The sequence below is a fragment of the Belonocnema kinseyi genome, chromosome 4 (genome assembly GCF_010883055.1).
Source record: "Belonocnema kinseyi isolate 2016_QV_RU_SX_M_011 chromosome 4, B_treatae_v1, whole genome shotgun sequence".
NCBI lineage: Eukaryota > Metazoa > Arthropoda > Insecta > Hymenoptera > Cynipidae > Belonocnema > Belonocnema kinseyi.
Genome location: NC_046660.1, coordinates 43,422,953 through 43,446,730, shown reverse-complemented (window position 1 = coordinate 43,446,730; position 23,778 = coordinate 43,422,953). Strand labels below are relative to the sequence as shown.

The window sequence follows — 23,778 nt, the reverse complement described above, 5'->3', positions numbered from 1 at the left end:
TGAAGAATTTTAAAATGCCGTTTTAAGGACCGGGAATTTTATGCGGTCCGGAATTTTACAAATTTTAGAAAAAAAAATGTGTCCAAATTAGATTTCAACCGTCTTTCAAGTAATTAGTTGAAAGATTTACCATTTTTTAATTTTTAAGTGTGCATTTTATTTTGAAGAATTTAAAATACCATTTTTAAGACCGCGAAAATCGGGATTTTCTGAGACACGGAATTTTACAAATTTTTAGAGAGAAAAAATTTGTCCAGATTAGATTTCTTCAATCGTCTTTCAAGTAATTAGTTTAAAGAGTTGCCATTTTTTAATTTATAACCTTACATTTTCATTTGAAGAATTTTAAAATGCCGTTTTGAAGACCAGGAAAACCAGGAGTTTTATGAGACCCGGAATTTTACAGATTTTTAGAGAGAAAATTTTGTCCATATTAGATTTTAACCGTCTTTTAAATAATCAGTTTAAGGACTTACCATTTTTTTTAAATTTGGAAGCGTACATTTTAATTTGAAGAATTTTGAAATACCGTTTTAAAGACCGGGAATTTTATAAGACCCGGAATTTTACAAATTTTTAGAAAAGAAAAGAATTTTCCAAATTAGATTTCAACCGTATTTAAAGTAATTAGTTTAATGATTTGCCATTTAAAAAATTTTTAACCGTACATTTTAATTTGAAGAATTTTAAAATATCGTTTGAAAGACCGAGAATTTTATGCAACCCGGAATTTTACACATTTTTAAAACATAAAAAAATTTCCCAAATTAAATTTCAACCGCCTTTTAAATAATTAGTTGAAAGATTTACTATTTTTTAGTTGTGAAGCGTAACTATTTAAGTTTAAAAAATTTTAAATGCTGTTCCAAAGGCCGGGAAAACCAGGAATTTTATGAGACCCGGAATTTTACAAATTTTTAGAAAAGAAAAGAATTTTCCAAATTAGATTTCAACCGTATTTTAAGTAATTAGTTTCATGATTTGCCATTTTTTTAATTTTTAAGCGTACATTTTAATTGGAAGAATTTTAAAATGCTGTTTTAAAGACTTAAACAATTAAACATGAGAAGCGTTTAAAATCTAAGATTTTGTATAAAAATACTTTTTGGCATATCAACTTTAAATATAAATTAATTATTATAAAAAAAATTCCAAAGTGAACAATAATTTATTTTACAGGACGATTCTCAATCAGTTTACAATTTTAGAATTTCAAGATTTTATCGTTAAAAATATTAAAGTGTTTCATTTATCATTATTTTTATCATTATTTCAGTCTAAAATACTCAATTTTTAAAGCATTAAATTTGAAATTTGTTTAATTAAGAAAAGGGGCAATTACTTAATATTTAGAAATATCTTACTGTTAATTCAAAATCAGTAATTATAAATTAAATATTCAATACTAAACTTTGAACGTTATAATTTCAATTGTTCTATTTCAAAAAAATGCATAATTTAAACGAAGTGTCTACGTGTACCGTCAAAATCCGGTCATTCGTACAAAAATTTCAATGTAGATAGTCTACGGCCTAATTTGAAACCAAATATAGATTTTGGAAGATTTTTTTATTTAGAAGAATAAAAAAAATACAAGGAAAATGGAAAATGATGATTTATTTTGAAAAATTAATTTAAAGAAAATATTTAAAAAGATTTAGAAAGATTTAAAAAATTATCAAAAAAATAATGTGGAAGATTTTATGCAAATTTTTTTAATTTTGCAGGAAAAATTTTAGACAAAATTTTAGGAAAAAGTTGAGAAAATGTACAATATGTGAGTGAAAAAACATGTAGCGTTCAATTTTTCCAGCTTAAAAATGCATCAAATAATATAATTTCGAAAACATTTAAATACATTGATTGATAATTCAATTTAGAGAATTAACAATTATAACCTGGATTTATATTTTTGCAATTGAATTTAAATTTATAAAAGCTTGCAAATCTACTATATAAAACCGACCATATATCTAGCAGATTAATAATATTAATGCAAAAAATGAGTTAAGTTTTCAAATCAAAAATATCAATTTTGTACCTAAGAAATTAACTTTGAACTAAAATGAATCTTCAATCACAAATTAAAATTTGTTTAACCAAATAGTTCAATTGTCAACCCAAAAGATTAATTTTCTACAAAAAAAAGACTTATTTTTAACAAAGTACATGCATTTTCATCTAAAAAGGATCAATTTCAAACAAAAATTAGAATAGCTAAAATTTTAAGAAAATAAATATTTAACCAACAAAAAAACAACACAAATAGTTTGTTTTTTTACCCGCAAAAATGATTTTTTAACAAGAAATAGAAGAATTAAATGTTTATTTAATACAATTAATTCTAAACCAAAAGATGAATTCTTAACAAAATAATTCAATCTTAAATCCAAAAGATACAGTTTGAATTAAATATATAAATTTGAAACTAAAAAAAATGAAATATTACAAAGATTATAAGAACAAAATATTTACAAGCTAAAATTAGAATATTTCAATTTGCAGTAAGAAATGAAATTTTGTACAAAAAAAGCGAGTTTTCAGCAAAGTTAATTAATTTTCAACTAAAAACAAACGAATTTTCAGTCCTAGAAATTTATTTTTAATCACAGTGATGAATTTTCGAACAGAAATATAAATTTTTAACCAAATAGTGGAATTTTCAATTCAAAAGATAAATTTTACATAAAATAAAAATTCTAATTTTCAACTAAATATATTTTTTTTAACCAACGAAAGTAATTCTTAACAAAATATAGAATAAATACATTTTCTACAAAACAGAACGTTTTTTAACGAAAAATATTACATTTTTGTCAAAAAAACGAAATTTTCCACACAAAAATGTAATAGTTAAAGTGAATTTTCAACGCAAATGATGAATCTTCAACAAATAATATGAATTTTTAAAGAAATGTTATAGAAACAAATGTTCAACCGAAAAAAACTAATTTTCAACGAAAAGTTTTTTTTTCATAAAAAAGTCAATTTAAAATGTAAATGCTTTCAAATAATCTAAACGAAGTGTCTACGCAGATGGCAGATTTAGAACAAAAAATTTCGAAGCTTTATAAAAATTTTGAAAGGATTTTAAAGCCATTTTTTCAATTTTGCATGATTTTAAAAAAAATTTAGGAAAAATTCAAATCATTTTAAAAGATGCTTAGAAGTTCTGAAAAATCTTTTAAAATTTAAAAAAGGCCAAAAGTATGTAAATGTTTCAAGATTTTGAATCATTTGAGGGATTTTTAAACTATTTACAATAAAAATAACTTTTAATGTAAGTTCTTTTCAGTTTATAAAAAAATATATCGTTCAATATTTAATACTTCTAGCTTAAAATTGCTTAAAATTATATGATTTTGACCATTTTTAAATGCATTGATTGATTTTTTCAATTGATAGCATTGAAAATGATAACCTGGATTTCTATTTTTTTTAACCGAATACATTTAATTTGAAATTGTTCAATTGAAAAGTGTTAAAAAGCTTCTATATCACCCGTGAAAATTATTGAGCATTTGATTACAATAATTTTGAATGAAAAAACTATTAAACTTCAGTTTTAAAAGTTAAAAATTCAAGAGTTCCAATTTGAGTACTTTAATTTGCAGCTCAGTTTTTATTATTTTAAATCGAAAATTTTTGGCTTTAGAGTGTAATTTTGTAAAATTTCATGGACCATGAGAAATGTCTGCGAACCGGGAAAAAACCTGGAAATGACCAGGATTTTTTTGTTATGGCAGATACTGGATCCTTCTGGCGGTCAGCAAGAACTGCTGCTGCTGCTGCTGCTGCTCCTGCAGATGGTCCGAAAGATGATTGGAAGCGAAATGATTCTGACGACAATCGTTTCAGAAGTCGTCGTGAAATTCCTCCTAAAGAAAACGACGACGATGGGTATGATATCTCAAATTTTGTGTAGCTTCTTCAAATCAAGAACTTTCACATTTGGTTAATTTATTTTCCACCTTTTAGCTGAGAATTTTTAAAATATCTTTAAATCTAGGCAAATATTTGGAAATATAGATATTGATAAACATGATAGCCGCTGCTTAGGAAAAACCAGGGAATTTTCTTGTCCAGCGAAAAGTCGGGGATTTTCAATATAATATCAAAAGTCAGGGAACTTCTGTCAAGTTTTTTAGAAGAAGCACTTTAAATGTCTAAAGTAATCAGGGTACAGTTACTTCAAGTCCGTTTTTTTCAGATCACTTTTTAGTCATTTAAAAAGTGTTTTTTTAAATGTAACGAGAATGAGAATATTACCGAGAAACAAATTCTCTGATAATTTATGAGAATCTCAGAATTTACAGTTGAAAATTCAACTCTTTTTTTAAAAGTTTGTCTTTTTTATTTTAAAGTTTACCTGCTTTAGCAGAAATTAAATCTTTTTTTTTTATAAAAATACAATTGGTTAAAAATTAAGCTATTATATTATTTTCTTGAAAACTTAACTATTTCGTAGAAAATTTACTTTTTGTATAAAATTTATATTTTGGTGTTGAAAAATGAACTGAAATATTTTCTGTATGAAAGTTCCACTTATAAAAAAAATAGGTTTTTTTATTACAAATTTCTCTGTTTTAGTACAAATTGATCTTTTTTCGATAAGAATGCAACTATTTGGTAGAGAATTGAACTATTTTGTTGAAAATTCATCCTTTTTGGTGGAAAAAATTTCTTCTTTTTGGATTGAAAATTCAACTTTCTTCATAGAAACTTATTTTTTTATTTAAAAAATTCAATTTTTGATTTTACTGAATTAAGTGGAATCTTTTTTGGATGAAAACTGAACTTTTTTTGTAATAAAAAATTCTTCTGCTTTAAGATAAATTTCATATTTTTTGTTAAAAATTCGTTGGTTTGGATTGAAAATTTAATTTTTTTGGTAGATAATTATTTCTTGTTAAAAAAAACTCATAGTTTGAGCCTGAAAACTCGACTAAAATCTTTTTCAGCAGAAAATTCAAGTATATTTTTGAAAATTGATCTTTTTGATTTAAAACTTCATCTGTTATAGGAGAAATTTCATTTTTTGTATGAAAATGCAACTTTTTGGTTAAGAATCGTTCCTCTTTTCTTGATAATTCAACTAATTTATTTAAAACATTTGATTGAATCGCTTTGTTAAGAAATCACTTTTTGTTAAAGACTTATATTTTAAGTTGAAACGTTATCTCGTTGGTTAAAAGTTTAATTTTTGTTTTAAATTATTCTTTTTTAATTAAATATTCAACTATTTGGGTAAAAGTTAAACTACATTGTAAAATTTTTCTTTATTGGAGGCTTATGTCTGGTTGAAAATTTAACTGTTTAGTGGAAAATACTCCTTTTTTTGGTTTAGGATTCATTTTTTAACAGAAAATGTAGCTTTTCCATTTTCTTAAGATTTATATTTTTTAGTTAAAAATTCGCGTTTTTTTATAAAAAAAAATTACTTTTTAGTTTGAAATTTTCGTTTTTTTGCGTAAAAATGCATCAGTTTCGTGGAGAATTAATTTTTTGTTGAGCAGTCATATTTTTTGTTTGAAAATTGAATTTTTGTAAAGAAAATTTGTCTTCTGGTTTGAAGGTTCGATAATTTAGATAAACTTTTATGTATTTTTTAAGTGAAAAATCTTTATTTGTTGGAAATTCGTCTTTTTGGTTTTAAAATTCTTTTCTTTTGTTGAATAATTTTCATTCATTTTTTATTAAAATATAAATGATGACACTTTTTCGTTGGCAATTTATCTTTTTAAGTTGAATATTTAACTATTATGTTGAAAATTCCACTATTTTGTTAAAGAGTTATCTTTTAAAGTAGAAAAAACGTTGCTTTTTTTTTAATAAATTATCACATTTGAAAATTTGTATACGAAACTGATATAACCTGAACAATAAAAATATTGTTAAAAATCTTAAATTCTCTTAAATCCTTTTAAATTCTCCTAATTTCTGTCACATTCTCGGTTATATAACCTAAAAAGACGAGGAATTTTATTAACCAAGAAATGACCAGGAATTCAATGAAAAATCCGTGAATTTACTTTTGATTATTTTTATAATTTTGACATGGAATGGTAATTTTTTAAAAGAATTATTAATAGGATTTATAAAAAGGGAGTTAAAAAATCCCTGTTCCAAGTCAGAATTCGTCACAATTTAAAAGTTCCCTCTTCCAAATATAAAAAAAAAGTACTCAGGTATTTTTCAGAGTTTTTCTAAATCATAATAAAAAGTTGTGGTATTACTTGCGATTGCAAGTTAAACGCTTTTGCTAAAAATTAATTTTTTTATTTGAAGATTCATCTCTTTTTGAAAAAGTAACTACTTTGTTGAAAAGCATTTGTTTTTTTACTAAAAATTTAACTGCTTTGCTAAAAATCCTTTTTTTTTAATTTATTAAGATTTCGATTTTTAACGGAAAATTCAATTATTCTATTTTTGGTTTAAAATTATCTTTTTTGGATGAAAATTCAACTATTTGGTTAAAAATTTATAATTATTATTCAAAAATTAAACTATTTGTTTGCAAATTTATACAATTTGAAAAGTTGAAAGAAAATATTTTATGAACCTTAAGAATTTTGTTCATTATCCTGAATTTATACAAAAGTCCTAAAATATTTTAACTTTGTTCTAAAACTAACGTTTTAAAACGTTTTTTAATCTTCTTTAGTGTGCTCTTAGAACTCTTTAGTAAAAAATTTTTTGAAATTTTCCCATTAATCTCAAGTATGTATTTTTCATTCTCTTGACCTCCTACAAAATTGAGTTTATCCAAATTTGGAATAAATCCTGAAAAATGGAAATAATTGGCTTAAAGTCTATCATATTTTTGTTCAAACAATTTTGAAGTCTTTAAAACTTAAAATTATTATTTCAAAATTAAATATTAACTGCTTAAAATTTTTCCACAAATCTTTTGAAAAAATCAATCTCAAAATCTTTCAAAATCATTAAGAATTTTCCATTGTTCTAAATCTTAAAAATAAGTTTTTCTCATAATTTGATTTCACTTATCTCTTTTAAATGTAAAAAAAGATTACCCCGACGTAAAAAAAGAAAAAATTTTTTCTTCTTAAAAATTCAGGAATGGTAGGAAAATGTTTTTAAAAAAATGATTTTACACCATAAAATACTTAATTGAAAAAAGTTAAAATTAAGTCTTTATCTACTTTGATGTTGTGAAAAAATTAGTCAGCTGACTATGAATCCACTCGCGTAAATAAGAACAAATTCACCATATGCCTTAACTAATGGAGATTACGAGTTTTTATATATAGGATTTTACAAGTTTCTAAATATTTTAGGTTTTTTTAAAAGATCACAAAGAAATTTTTTATTTATTTCAATAATTTAATGGGGTTTCAAAACGATTTAAAATATTTGTGGGCATTGTAAAATATTACCTGACATTTTCATGAACATTAAAAAGTTTTAAACGATTTTAAAAGATAACAAAGGATTTTCAATATTTTAGGAAATTTTAAAAGGTTCCCAGAAAATTTTTATTTATTTTAATAGTTTGAAGGGTTTTCAAGCCATTTTATAGAGATTTTAACCATTTTAAGGGATTTACAGATTTTAATGGAGTTCAGAGAATTTATTCACAAAGACTGAGGGATTGTGTAGAGTTTTAAAGGTTTAATGAATTTTTTCATATTTTTAAATTTTTGCTGAATTCGCTTAATTTCTTTTTAAATGCAGCTTCATTTTTTATGAATAGCATCGAATTGTAATCATTTCCCTTAAATTCTTCTAAATTCGCTTAAATTTTATTGTAATCAATGGAATTTTTTCGATTTTTAACATTGTTTTCAATCGATTAGGATTTTTTTAAATTTAACTTCAATCGTTTTCTAGTCACTCCCTTGGCCAGGAATTATTAGGGATTCAAAGATTTGAAGAGATTTGTCTTTTTTTAATTCACCCTGAATTCTTCTAATTTCCTTTGATTTATCGTGATTTTTATTAGTTTACTTGAATTATTTTAAATTTATCTTGCATTTTTAAGAATTTAATCAAATTCTCGTTTACCTTAAATTTCTCTAAATTCCCTCCAAGCTTACGGAAATCAGTGGACTTTTTTTTATTTTTCAACATTTTTCCAATTCTTTTGAATTTTTTTAAATTTTACTTGAATTGTTTTCAAATCTTATGAATTTATCCTAAATTTTCTACCCTTTTAACCCAAAAGAGTACCCTTTGGTCCCTATATTTTATCTCGTAGGGACTGTAAGAAAAACTTGGGTAGATTTAAAAATTAAATTTTTACGACCAGTCTGATAAATCAGAATTTCGTTTAGATTATTTATCAATAAAATTGAACGTTCCAGTCCTAGACGTGAAATTCCTGTAGAAGACGACGGTGATAGAAGAAAAAAAGTCGAACCCGCTCGCGAAGATACAGATAAACGCTTCCAAAGAAGAGACATTAGCCAATTGGTAAGTCTCGAAAATTTATTATTTATAATTTTATTTACAGTATATGCAATGCTCGATTTTAAGCCAATATTGACGCTATTGAACTGTTTTTTTAGCGAAGCCACTCTTTTGCAAGTATTTTCAGAAAAATACATTTTCTCAAAATCTAATTATAAATAGAAAATAATATTTTATGTATTAGAAGCAATTTTTATTTTTAAAAAAAAAGCGTAATTAGCGTCACAAACTTTTAAAACTCGATTTTTCTTTTATGGGGTTTTTGGGACCCTATAAAACATACTTATGGGGGTGATATTTAAAACATTATTTTTGATTCGTTTTCTATGTCTAGTTTTGAAGAGAAATTTCGTGGTTCAACTTTATTCACCTAATATTAATGATTATCAGTAATATTTACAAAAACCCCTTTTTTGTAACAAATACGTGTTAAACTTCATGGGGCTTGCGGAACCTCTCATTAAATAAAAAATAATTAATATTAAATAATATTTAGCTACTATTTTTAAACAGGGTGTCCAGCGACCATGAAAACCTAGAATTCTCCTTGAAATTGTTTTAAACCTGGAAATCTTCTTGAATTCTTCACGAAAATCTTAAACTAAATTTCTTTTTTCTTTGAAAACTGGTAGTTTATTAAAATTAAAAAAAAAAAACAATTTTTAATTCGCGTTTTTTCTGTAAAAAAATAATTTTTCAGTTTGAAATTTCCTTTTTTTGCGTACAAATGCATCAGTTTCGTGGAAAATTAAATTTTTGTTAAATAGTCATATTTTTTGTTTAAAAATTAAATTTTTATAAAGAAAATTTATCTTCTGGTTTATAGGTTCAATAATTTAGATAAACTTTTATTTATTTTTTGAGTAAAAAATCTTTATTTGTTGGAAATTTGTCTTTTTAGTTTTAAAATTCTTTTCTTTTGTTGTACAAATTTCATTATTTTAAAAATTCAATTATTTCATTGAAAATTCCTGTATTTTGTTAAAGAGTTATCTTTTAAAGTAGAAAAAACTTTTTTGTTTCGTTTGAAATAAATTAATACATATGAAAATTTTAAATTTGTAAACGAAACACTGTAATTCCTAAATATGTCTGAGCTAGAAAATAATTTATATTCAACCGCTAATAAAACCTAAACAATAAAAATATTGTTAAAAATCATAAATTCTCTTAAATTCTTTTAAATTCTCCTAAATTCTCTCATATTCTCGGTTATATAACCTGAACTTAAATTCTCGGGAATTTAAGAACTCTAGGCCTCATCCTGGGCTTATTTTATACAGAATTTCGAAAACAATCAACCTTTTAAAGATAAATTTTTTTAGCTCTGGTATAATTAAAATTAAGAGAATTTATTCAGTCATAAAAAGAAGAGGTGGCCTAAAACTTTTGCACGGCAGTGTATGTGTCATGAAGGCAGAATTTAATTACAGATTTTTTATCCAAATTTTTAGGCTGCTGGTCTTGGTGGTGGAGGATCGTGGCGCGATAATATAGGTGGACCAGGTCGTGATCTACCTCCTCGCCGAGGAATGGATGATCGCGATAATCGGGATTCACGGGATTCGCGGGATTCGCGAGACGCGCGTGACTCACGAGATTCGCGAGATGAACGTCCAAGAATGGGTGAAAGACGCCCTTTCCGAAATGAAGAACCATCTCGAGGTGGTGCTGGAGGCGGTGGAGGTGGCGGAATGAGCAGCTGGAGGTCTGCCAGAGCCGCTGAGGCAGCGAAAGAAAATCCTCGGGATTTTAAACGCGAGGATAGGTAAGTTTTCTTCATTAAATCGAAAATTTTCAAGAGTTTTAGTCGCAAATTAACCCCACATTCCACTTTTTCCCCTAGTTTTTAAATAAAAAACCTGGATTTTGAAATTTCAGGACTTGTACTCAACACACTATTCACACTATTTGACACTTTTTCAAAGCGACGACCCTATTTTGCTACTATTTCGAAAAACTGAGACCAAAGACACCATTTTCAAATCAAAAGGACGAATTTTTATCCAAGAAAGATTTTTCAGTCAGTAAAGAAAAAACATTTCATCAACAATGTTGAATTTTAGAGATAAAAACTTGAGCTTTTAACCAAAAAGGTGAATTTTCAACCAAGAAAATTAATTTTCTATTCAAAAAGATGAATTCTAACAAAATAGGTGACTTTTCTACGAAATAGTTAAATTTTAAAATAAGAAAATTAAGTTTTTACACAAAAAGATGTATTCTCAACAAAATAGATAAATTTTCCAGGAAATAGTTAAATTTTAAATCAAGAAAATTAATTTTCTACGCAAAAACATGAATTCTCAATTAAGTATATAAATTTTCTATAAAATAGATTAATTTTAAACCAAGAAAATTAGTTTTTTTCAGAAAAGAATAATTTTCAACAATATATATACATTTTAACTGTATAGTTGATTTTCCATCCAAGAAGATTAATTTTATATCCAAAAAGACGTGATTTTGTCGAAATTTTATTTGATTAATTTTTATTTTATACGTTTTTTCGTTTCTAAATTTCTTTTTTAAGTAAATCGTTGACGTTTTCAAACAAAAAGATACATTTTCAACCAAAAGTGTAATTAATTACATCGAAGTAACGAAACCAAGAATGGAGAATAAATAAAAATAATAAAACAGTTTTCTACAAATAAAGAAGTTTAATTTTGTACCAAATAGTTGCATTTTATACGCAGTTGTTGAATTTTTTAACCAAAAACAAACGAATTTTTTACAAAACAGTTTAATTTTTTGTCAAATAGTTGAATTTTAAAGCAAGAAAATTAATTTTCTGCACAAACAGATCAATTCTCAACAAAATAGATAAATTTGCTACGAAATAATTCAATTTTATATGAAGAAAATTAATTTTCTGTTAAAAAACGTGAATTCTAAAAAAAAACCATAGAAATTCTCAACGAAAAAGTTGACTTTTAAGCCAAGGAAAATTATTTTCTACCAGAAAAGTAGAATTTTCCAAGAAATACATACATTTTTAACCAATTATTTGATATGTAATCCAGAAAGATTAATTTTATATCTAAAAAGAAGTGATATAATCCAAAATTTATTTGATTAATTTTTATTCTATATTCTTTTCGTTTCCGAATTTTTTTAACCACAAATAAAATTAATTAAATGGAAATAATTAAAACAATAATGGAGAAATAATTAAAAAAAAAAAAACTTTTCTACAACTGTAAAGTTTAATTTTGTACCAAATAGTTGCATTTTATACCCAGTTCTTGAGTTTACCAGAAAAAATAAATGAATTTTGTACAAAAAAAAGTTTAATTTTTTGCCAAATAGTTGAATTTTAAACCAAAAAAATTAATTTTGTACCAAATAGTTGCATTTTGTACCCAATTGTTGAATTTTTCAACAAAAAATAAACGAATTTTGTACAAAAAAGTTTAGTTTTTTGCCAAATAGTTGAATTTTAAACCAAGGAGATTATTTTTCTACACAAAAAAGATTAATTCTGAACAAAATAGGTCACTTTTCTACGTAATAATTAATTTATATATCAAGAACATTTATTTTCTACCAGAAAAGGTGAATTTTCAACAAAATACTTACGTTTTTGAACAAATAGTTGATTTTTCATCCAAGAAGATTAATTTTTATTTTATATTATTGTCGTTTCTAAATTTTTTTAACTACGTCGTTTAAGTTTTCAACCAAAAAAACGAGTGATCTTTGAAATGTTTATTTACGACCAATTGTTTGAATTGTCAACAGAATATAGTCAAGTTTTCAGTGAAAAAATTACTTTTAAACAATAAATTTCAATTAAAATTGAAAAACAGTTTGATTAAACTAAAAAAGTCGAATTTCTAAAAAGGAGTTGAATTTTTAATAGAAATAGATTAATTTGTAACCAGATAGTTGCATTTGTGACCAAAAAATGTTAAATTTATACAGAAAGAGATGAATTTTTAAACTAAAAGGATGAATGTTCTATAAAACAGTTGAATTTTAAATTGAAAAAATCATGTCATTTCTCAACATTATACGTATATTTGCAAACAAATAGTCGAATTTTAAACCAAGAAGATTAATTTTCTACCAAACAAGACAAATTTCTGGAAAAGTGCATTAATTGTCAAACAAATAGTTAATTTTTAACTATAAAAAAATTATATGCAATCGAAAATAGAATAGTTGAATTTTCAATTCAATAAAATAATTTCCTACCAAAAAAGACAAAATTGAAACAAAATGTATGAATTTAAAATCAAATAGTTAAATATTCAACTAAAAAGATAAATTTAATAGTTAAGTTTCTCTTTAAAAAGTTAATTGCTAACTTTCTAACTTTCAACCAAGTAGTTGAATTTTCAACTCAAAAAGTTAAATTTTCAACCAAATAGTAAATCTTACAACTAAAACAGATAAATTATTAAACAAAAATGGAATAATTATATTTTTAATTGGGAAAATTAAGGTTTGGCCAACAAAATTTATTTTCAAGAAAATAGTTTGATTTTTAACCAAGAAGATTAATTTTCGAACAATAAATTAATTTTCTACAATAAAATTTTATTTTTCTACCCAAAAAATAAATATTTTTGATCAAAAAGTGAAGTTTTGAACCGTGGAAATTTCAACTAAAATTATGAATCGTCAATTCAAAAAAATTATTTTTAAATAAAGCAGTTCAACTTGCTATCAAGGAGCGGATTTTTCAACCTAAACAGATGAATTCTTAACAAAACTTGCTTGGATGTTTAATGTATTTAAAATAAATTATTATTTAAATTCCAAAAAATTAATGAGAATGTTAAAAATTTAAATTTTTTGCTACCCTGAAATAAATGTCCGCCATTTCAAAAATTCGTTTTTTTTTTCGTTTTTTTTTTTTTTAAGAACAATTCTCCTATTTTTCCTACAAGCGAACACCTGAGCCATTGTTATCCCTGTTAATGATAATTTTTTCAGGGTGGCCGGTAGACCGGAAAACCTGGAAAACCGGGACATGAAAGTGAATTAATTTTTTAACCGGGAATTTACAAATTTTTAGGGAAAAAATATCTGTTTAACTTTTTTTTTATGTCAAACGTTTTTTAAATAATGAATTAACATGTGGCCTTTTTGAATTATTATAACATTCAGTTTATAATTCGTGATTCGAAAATCTTTCACTTGAAAAATTTTCTATTTTTAATTTTTAAGCTTATATTTTAATTAAAAAAATTTTTAAATTCAGTTTTAAAAACTAACAAGAATTAAAATTTCGAAGCGTTTAAAGTCTAAGAACATTTTTAGTTGATCAAATTTAAATATAAATTAATTTTTTTAAAGTTTAAATTGATCTATACTTTAAGATTTTAAAAGTAAATAATAATTGATTTTAAAGATGATTCGGAATTAGTTTACAATTTTAGAATTTCTAGATTTTAACGTTAAAATTTAAACTGTTCCAATTTAAAAGTCTTAGTCATTAAACAAATATAAACAAATATAAATATCTGACTTAATTTAAAATCATGAATTATAAATTAAATATTCAAAACTAAAAAAAAACGTTGAACATTACAATTTTAATTTTTCTACTAAAAAATCATTTAATTTTTAACTCAAATTATTGAAATTTGATAAATAACAATTGGATGTCTATTATTCTTAGAAAAAATTCAAATAAGTTGAAGAAATATTTAGAAAATATGAAAAAATTCAAAATTAATTCAAAATTAGAAAAGATTTCGAATAATTTAAACGTCCACGGCCTAATTTAAAACCAAATATAAATTTTGGCAGGTTTAGAACAAAAGATTTAGAGGCTTTTTTAAAATTTTGAAAGGCTTCATAAGAATAAAAAACATTTTATAGAAAAAATGAAAATCATTTTTATTCCAAAAAATTAATTTTAAGAGAATATTCGAAAAGATTTACAAAATTATTAAAAATGAATTCGGAGGATTTCATGGAAATTGTTTTCAATAATTTTAGAAGATGTTTAGAAGTTCTGAAAATATTTTTGAGTAATTCAAGTTTTTAAAAAATGGCAAACAACATGTAAATGTTTCAAAGTTTTGAAATCAAATTTTGAAGCATTTTAAGGATTTTTAAACTATTAATAATAAGAATAAATTTTAATTTAAGAAGTGTTCAACTTACAGAAAACATTTGATCGTTCTATTTTTAAATATTTCCAGCTTAAAATGCTTAAAATGATGTAATTTTGAAATTTTTTGAATACATTCATTGATTCTTCAATTTAGAGTATTGAAAATGATAAGTTGGGTTTATATTTTTGGAAGTGAATCTGAATCTTTGAACTCTATATTTTAGAAAAATTTATATTTTTAATTTGGCAGTTTAACTGCAATTTAATTCCAAATTTTGAGTTGACCGAAAAATTTTTGACTTTAGAGTTCGATTTTTTAAATTTCATCGACCCTGTTTTTTTTTTTTTTTTTAATATAATTTTTTTCAAATTAACAATTAATGAAACTTACTATTACAGGCCAGATCCCGCAGATCGCGTAGAGGAAAAGCAACCAGTTCGTGAAGAAAGAAAGGAAAACCGGCCGCCAGAAGACGATGGCTGGTCGAAAGTTAGTCGTCGTTAATGCCATTTTATCGAATAATTTTGAATTTTATACTTCATGAAGACATATACTGTACGAAATTTCGTCTCAAAATATTTGATCATTTGACCTGGAGTAGCTTCTTTATCTTGTAAGTCATCTAGTTTTTTTTTCAATATCATAACGAAGCTCTAAATATGGAAACTTAACAAAAAAAGATCCTAATCACGAATACGACCCGTAGACTTTTTTTTTAACTTGTTTTCTATCAATTATAGTCCAAAGGGACTTTATGATTTTTTTTTCAGGAATTAAAAAGCTGCCTCGTTAAAAATTATTTTTAAATGTCGACAAATGGAAATGTGTTTCGAAATATTTTGTTTCACGGAAAAGTAGAAATAAGTAGAAATCTTGATAAATTGAAACTGATAATTGCCATCGAATATTGGGGTGTCTTAGTTACAAAATGGCACAGAAATGTTGGAAAATTATTCACGCTAAAAAGTGAAAATCGCACACATTCAGTAAAAAATAAGCAAGGTTGATTGTTAGGATATAAAGTATAAAAATTAATTTAGGATTCGTAGTTGTAAACTATCTAATTTACGAAAAACTGTTGACAAAAACTAAAGTGATTCCAATTTTACAAAAGAGTTCGCGCGACAGTTTTTAATAATAATTGGATAAATAATTTATATTATGAAGCATTACATAATGTTTTTTCGGGGCGGGGGGGGGGGGGGATATAATTTCTTACTTAAATTTTGCCTTTACTTTTATTTTTTATTTTTCAATATAATCATCACCTGTTTTGGCTGTTGAAATTACTTTTTATACTATTAAATGCATTATACCATTATGTCTTTTACTAATTTTTTTATTCTGTAATATTTCATGTGACATATGTCCAATAAATACACGGTAAGAAGAGAAGAATAGAGATAAATTAATATTTTCAGATTTAAACAAAAGAGTGAGTAGACACACCTCTCATAGTTTTTTTTTTAAATTCTTTCTAATCTGTCCACAAAATATGTGCGCATGCAAACTTTTTTATTTGTTTGTGTGGAATATAAGTTTGGAAATTTCAATTTTTGTGTCTGTCATTGGGAATGGTTAAACTGCGATACGCCACCTGGTGACAAAAATCTGAACTAGAAAGAATAGGTATAATTTTAAAGGTGCAGTTTAATTTGTGCATAAAGGTGTTTTAACGATTTTTGTTGGGGAGTTTAAAGTATTTATTGTACACTAAAAATTGGTATTTTTCTTAAACAAAGGGGTATAGATGGAATTTACATTTTATAAGGTAAAAAAATATATTTTTCTTAAAAAAAAAACAATGCTATTTATTGTGATTTTCAAAAGATTATAAACTTAAATGCACGTATTTTGAAGCAAAAATGAACTCAAAGTAAATTCTCATTAATTTATACATGAAATATTTACTATTTAAAAACTGATCTGAAAGTTAGGTTAGAATTTTTATTTAAATTCCGATCGAAGGGTGGCCGTTGAACCGGAAAATCGGGAATCTTATGAGACTGGGAAATGACAGTGAATTTATTTTTTTTATCGGAAATTTTACAAATTTATAGACAAAAATCTTCCACTTCAACAAATTTTTAATTTTAGATTTTAATTGTTAGGAGTACATTGTATTTTAATGAATTAATTTTAAAGAATTTTAAAATGCAGTTTTAAAGACTTAAGCCATTATAAATTATAAGCGATTGAAATCGAAGATTTTAGATAAAAAAACATTCTTATTCGATCAACTATGAATATAAATTAATAATGATTTTAAAATTTAACTGTTGTTTAATATTTAAAAAGTTAATAATAATTAATTTTACAAGACTATTCGAAATCAGAATTTCCAGTTTCTAGCATTAAAAATTATGGAAACTATTTCAATTGGAAAGTCTTATTAGTTAAACAAATGTAAATGCCCGATTGAAACTTTATCAACCATTTTCATTTTTAAAATGACTTCAAGATAATATATTCATAATTAAAAGCTTTTATTAAATTTCACATATTATTTTTGTCTAAAATATTCAATTTTTAAGACATTTAATTTAAAAAATTGTAAGAAGAGAAAAAAGAATTACCTAATATTTAAAAATATCTGACTGTTTATTTAAAATCAGTAATTTTAGTTAAATATTAAAAACTAAATTTTGAACGTTACATTTTAAGTGTTCTATTTGAAAAAGAAATTAATTCGTAAGACAAATTTGTTGAAATTCGATGTATAAATAACAATTGAATACATATTATTCTTTTTAAAAATCAAGGAAGTTGAAGAAATATTTAGAAGTTTAAAAAAAATCAAATTCAATTAAAAATTTGTAATGATTTGAAATAAAATAAATGATAGATTTTGGCAGATTTCAAACGCAAAATTTTAAAGTTTTTAAAGAAATTTGAATGGCTTCAGAAGATTACATAACATTTCCTATGAAATTTGAAAATGATTTTTATTTTGAAAAGACAATTTCGAGTGATTATTCAAAAAGATTTAGAAAGATTTACAAAATTATTAAAAAATGAATGTGGAAGATTTTAAGGAAATTTGTTTAATTTGGCATAATTAAAAAAAAAATAATTAAAATGTAAAAAAAATGTAAACAACATTCAGATGTTTCAAGAATGTCGAATAAAATTTGGGAACATTTTCAATATTTTTTAACTTTTTAAAATATAAATAATATAATTTTTAAGTTAAGAAGTGTTCAGTTTTTAAAGACAATGTAATCGTTCAATTTTTAAGGTTTCTGGCTTAAAATTGCTTTAAATGATATAAATTTGAAATTTTTTAATTCATTGATTGATTCATCAATTTAGACTTTTGAGCATTGAAAATGTTAACGTGGATTTATATTTTTAAAAATGAATCTGAATCTTTGAACTCTACAATTTATAAAATTATTTTGCAGTTTAACTGCATTTGGTTCAAATTTGTTCAGGATAAAAGTGTTGTTAGTTTCAATTTTATACGTGTAAATTATTGAGCGTTTGGATCAAATTTAAATAAAAATTTATTGAATTAAAAAACTTTCAAACTTCAATTTTTTAAATGAAACTTTATTTAAACTTAAATTCATTGAAACTTACACGAAATAGTGAAATAATTGTTTTGTTTTTTTGAAACCAAATTGACAAAAATGAATTTTTTTACTGTATAATATAGAATTCTATCTAAAACTATTTGTTTTTGATGAAGATTTGTTTTTAGTATTTAATCATTATTTTATACTTCACAAAATTATCGTAAAAACACTTTTATGCAGGAATTAATTTACATCTTTGAAATTGTACCTACTCTTTCTAGTTCCAGTTTTCGACACCAGGTGGCAAATTGGTAGTGCACCATTCCCAATAACGGTGAAGTATTTTTAATTAAAATTTTTTATATTGTTTAAAAAATTTATGTATTTAATACTATAATAAATAATAATAAATTAATTTCAAAATGTTGTGTAAGGTAAACAAAAATTTATTTATGTTTAAACAGAATTATAAAAATATTCTTTGACAATACTACAATTTAATTCTATTAACATAATTATTTTGTATTTACGATTGACATTTTTTAAATCGATTAAAAGGGCTAGGTGCATACTCTTTAGTGGAACTTTCAATGGAGGAAAATTCGCGTATTAATGGAAATTCAGATTCTGAATTTTTCTAAATTCCTCTCTTCTTACCGGGTATAGAGTCGAGAAGTTAAGTCATTCGTGAAATATGGTGTACATCTTTAAGGCTCTTAAAACGAATCGCTTTTTTGCCACATTTATTAAACTTCAACAAGAATGCATTGTTTAATATAATATTTTTAACCAAATAATCTAAAAGCAATTATGCCAGTCGGAACAGAGAGTTTTTTTTTCGGAAAATGTTCTTGATTTTTTTTGTAATTGAAAATTGAGTATATTATATAATACGATAATAAAATTAGATAATAATATATAATTATTAGAGTACTTGAATGAACAAGAATTTATTTTGAGCAAAAGCTCTCAAGAATATGCTCACAATTTAAGCTCGAACAGAGCATTTGTAGAGCATTTAAGATAATTTAAAGCATTTATTGTTTAAGCAAAAATATAATAATTATTAGATATATATTTTTTTAATATTCTAAAGTGAAATAAAAATATACTTCTTTAAATTGCAGAGTTGTTATAGATCAGGTAATTTCAGAAAGTCAGGGAATGTCAGGGAAAACCTGATAGGATTAGGGAATTTTCGTAAAATTAAAGTTGAAGTTCATTTAATTATTATGCGATTAAAAATCGCAACTATTTGGTTTGAAATTAATTAGTTTATTTTTTTGGTTGAGAATTCAAACTATTTTGTTGAAAAATTATCTTTTTTATTTGAATTCAACGATTTTTGGTATAAAATTTAAATCCTTTTTGGCTAAAAATTTATATACTTAGCTGGCAGTGGAACTGGTTTATTAAAAATTCATTAATTTAGTTGATGATTCATCATTTCAATTGACCAACCTTTCGTTTTGTTCAAAATTTAATTATTTCTTGGAAAATTAATTGTTTTAATTGAAAATTTAACTTGTAAATGTTTGGTTTAATATTTATCTTCTTAAGTTGAAAATTAAAAAAAAAAAATTGGTTTCAATTTCTCTATTTTATTGAAAATTCGATTTTGTGGGAGAATATTTCAACTTCTTGGTTAATAATTCCTCTTTTTGGTTAAAAATTCCTTTGTAAAGTCAAATATTTAGTGTAAATTCATGTACTTTGTTAAAAAAATCTTCTATTTTAGTAGAAAATTCAACATATTGACTGAAAATTAGTTTTGTCATATTTAGAAATAATGTTTTTAACTGAAAAAGTAACTTTTCTCTTTTTTGTCGAATATTTATCTTTTTTAAAATAAATTTTATATTCTTGGTTGAAAGTGATACTGTTACCTTGAAAATTTACATTGATTTTATTAAAAATTAAGTCTTGCTAAAAATTTAATTAAGCTATTTTAAGTTAAAAATGTCTTGGAAATTTGTATCTTTTGGTAGAAGAGTCTCATTAAAAACTAATTTCTGTCTTTGAAGATTGAACCATTTTGTTGCAAATTCGTTTATTTTTTTTTTTGGTTTGAAAATTTATTTTACTCACTGAAAATTTAACTATTTCGTTTTTTGGTTTAAAAAATTGGTATTTTTAGTTAAAAATTCATGTATTGAGTTAAAAACTATTCCATTTTTTGTGGAAAATTGACCTTTTTTGATAGAAATTTAATATTTTTCTGTTTTGTAGGAACTTTAACTATTCTATTTTTTGTTAAGAATTCGTTTTTTTTATTGGAAAAATGTTTAGTTATTAATTCTTTTTTTTCAATAGAAAATTTATCTTTTGGTTGAAAATTCGTTTCTTTTTAGTTTAAAATTAATTAATTTTGCTGAAAATGCTTTTTTTTTTTAAATTTACTTCTTTAACTGCAAATTGCACTATTCTAGTTTTAGTTTGTAAATTAATCTTTTTTAGTAAAAAATTTATATATATGATTGAATCTGCGTCTATTTTAGTAGAAAATTCATCTTTCGGGTTAAAAATTCAATTATTTGGCTAGGATTTTTTGGTTTGGAAATTTGTTGAACTGAGAATTTAATTCTTCTATATTTGTATCAAAAAATTTTTTGTAGTGAAAGAAAAATATTTCGTTGTAAATAAGTTTTTTTTTTGTTTGAACCTTTATTTTTCTAACATTTTAACTTCTTCTAATTTTTATTCAAAATTAATCTTTTTTAGATGAAAATTCATAATTTTAGTTAAAAATTCATTTCATAGGATCAAATTTCATCTTTTCAATTTGAAAATTCAAGTACAAAGTGTTTAAAATGTATTTAGAAATAAAATTTTTTTTTACAATTATACTATTAATATTTTAGGTGTATGGTTATTTTTATACCTAGAGGAATTAGAAAATACGATTTTTAAAATCCTAATTCAAAATACTTAAAAAAACTCATTAAATTCTAAAGGCAGATAAAGGTCGAGCATATTCTCATGCTCGTTTATTGAAAATATTTTTTAGTCATTATTCATTATTTGTAATTAAAAATAATATATTAATAAATAATAAGTTGGAAAAGTAAATATTTATATTTCTAAAACCTTCCTGCATTATTTGGGTTCGTATATTTAAAAAAGAAATTCTTTTTTTTATAAGGCTGCGTTGGGCAAAAGCTCTACCCTAAAAATTGAATTGTCTCATTTTACCTCGTAAATACTAGCAATACATATTTTTTAAATACCAAGTACTCTTTTTTTCACTAAAATTGTGTACCAAAAGGGAAAAACTTATTTTTTTATAAACGTATCCAGATTCTTCAAAAAGGTTTTAGAATTATTGGATAAATATCTACTTTTGCAATTTATTATGTTTTTTTTATTTATTATTCAAACTCTGCACTAAATTTTGATGGTAAGTTACGAAAAAAATAACTTCCTTACCAACACTAAGGAGAATATTATAATATATACATATTTACGAAAAATTGTCATGTTTTATTTATTTTTATTATTGTATTATATGCATTCTACAGGCGTATAAGCACACTTAATTTTCAATATAAATAAAATATATAAAAATAAAAACAAGATTCTGTGGTTGAAGAATAAATTCTTGTAGACGTTTTAAAAGTATTAATGAAATTTGGTCCCTTAAATTTGTTTTCACATTGTTAAAATTGTTTGAAATTTAAATTTTGTGCATGTCTTACTTAGTCTCTTCAAGGCCTTTAAAACGATTAAGCTATTAAAAAATTCCTTAAACCCCTTTATAAAAAGTGTAAAATATCTAGAAATCTTCAAAATCCTTTAAAATCTCTGAAAATAATTTAACATTTCTAAAACTCTGTTAAAATTAATCAGATTCTGTGAAATATTTCGAAATCTTACTAGATCCCTTGGAATCTCTTTAAAGTCCGTGGGGATCTTTTCAAATCTCTCGAAATCCCTTTAAATATATATTAAAATCATAAATAAAAATGCTTTAATTCCCCTCAGATCTTCGAAATCTCATTAAAATTCCCTAATTTCCTTCAAAATTCGAAAAAAATACTTCGGTATCGAATGAAATCCTTCAAAATTAAGTATCGTATTTTGAAAGCTCTTTAAATCCGTTAAAACTCTTTCCATTGAAAATTTTCTGGAAATTGCGTTAAATATTTTAATTTCCATCGTATGAAATCCTCAATAATTCATGGATACATTTTGGAAGCTTTTCAAATCAATTTAAATCCTTTTAAATTACGTCAAAACATCGAAACCCGTTTAAGTCTCTTTAAACACATTAAAATCTTTTCAAATATTTTGAAATTTCGTGAAATCTCTCTCTTTAGACCCTATATAATATATATAATAATTATAATTACAATATATATAATTGGAATATAGTTATTTTAAATATATATGAATTTATACAAATTATATAGCCAATAATGTTTAATTGCATTACGTTAAAGTAAATAATCAGTTTACGTTACTTAATTGAACAAAAATTAAAATTAAACTTTTATGTAATATGATATTATAAACAAAATAATTCGGGTAATAATTAATTAATCAGTTTACAACATAAAAAGCAATAATCAATTATTTTATTTGAAAAATTTAAATAATTTTTACTTCACATTTTTTGAAAATATAAACTTTCATTTCTAAAAATGTAATTTATTAATAAGCTAATTCCGTAGGAAAAATTTCTACTCATAGGGTACTATTTTGTGTTAAAATTAATATCTTCATGAGTAAAAAACAAAATTTCTAACTTTATCTATCACTAACAACTATTTCGCTTTATGTGTTTTTACTATTACTTTCAATAACAGTTCTAACTATCCAGAATTTTTAACAATATCTTTGCTATTTAATACAAAAGATGCGCAATAATTAACGAAAAACGAATAATATTCATCTATCAATTATCATTCTGCATAATACGTAAAATGCATTTTATTAATTTTTTTAATTGTATTTAATTTAGATCAATTATTATTGAATTTCATAATATAGAACGTAAAATGTATTCCAGTAATTTTTTTACATTTCTCATCCAGTTACAGATGTTCTACTTTATCATTATGCGCTTTTTATATCGGCTGATATAATAATTATATCGACCGAAATAGAACGCACATGATAAAGTAGAAAATCTGTGACCGAGCAATAATTGTAGAAAAATTACTGAAATACATTTTACGTCCTATATTAGGAAATTCAATCATAATTTATCTAAATTCAATCAATTTATAAAAATTACTAAAATGCATTTTACGTATTATGCAGAATGATAATTTAGTAAACAATATTATTCATTTTACTTAATTATTGCGCATATTATGTATTAAACAGCAAATATACTGATAAATGAATCTGGATAGTTAGAGCTGTTATTGAAAATAATAGTAAAAACGCAAAAATCGAAATAATTATCAGTGATCAATAAACTTAGGAAGTTACATGTTTACCTCTATAGATATTAATTTTAAATCAAAATTTTACACTGGCCATTAATATTCCCCGAAATTCCTTCGAACCATTGAAGTCTGATTAAAATCGATCTTTTAAAATCTGCGGAAATTAGTTAAAATCTCTAAGAAAAGGGTTAAAATCCATACATTCCTATGTATTTCTTAAAATTATTTACAATATACAGAAATCGTAGTCTCTAAATTTGAATTTTCGGATCCGTGACAAAAAGCCCAGACGACAAAGCGCCCGCCCAATGAGAGTCGCGCTCCGTGAAAAAGGCCCGCGAATCAGAGAGCGATTAGGGGCGT

The 23,778-nt window shown here is 23.9% G+C and overlaps 1 protein-coding gene across 1 annotated transcript in view; it reads left to right on the top strand.

The window, feature by feature from the left end:
* The window catches only part of LOC117170694 (eukaryotic translation initiation factor 3 subunit A-like), a 33,029-nt gene extending 17,474 nt beyond the window's left edge, over positions 1 to 15,555 (top strand). Inside the window, exons 3-6 of the mRNA XM_033357670.1 lie at positions 3,747 to 3,900; positions 8,325 to 8,433; positions 9,885 to 10,198; positions 14,903 to 15,555. Coding sequence (XP_033213561.1) covers positions 3,747 to 3,900; positions 8,325 to 8,433; positions 9,885 to 10,198; positions 14,903 to 15,008 — 683 coding nt within the window. The 3' untranslated portion in view covers positions 15,009 to 15,555. The remainder of the gene's footprint in view (positions 1 to 3,746; positions 3,901 to 8,324; positions 8,434 to 9,884; positions 10,199 to 14,902) is intronic.
* The last annotated feature ends 8,223 nt before the right edge of the window (positions 15,556 to 23,778 follow it).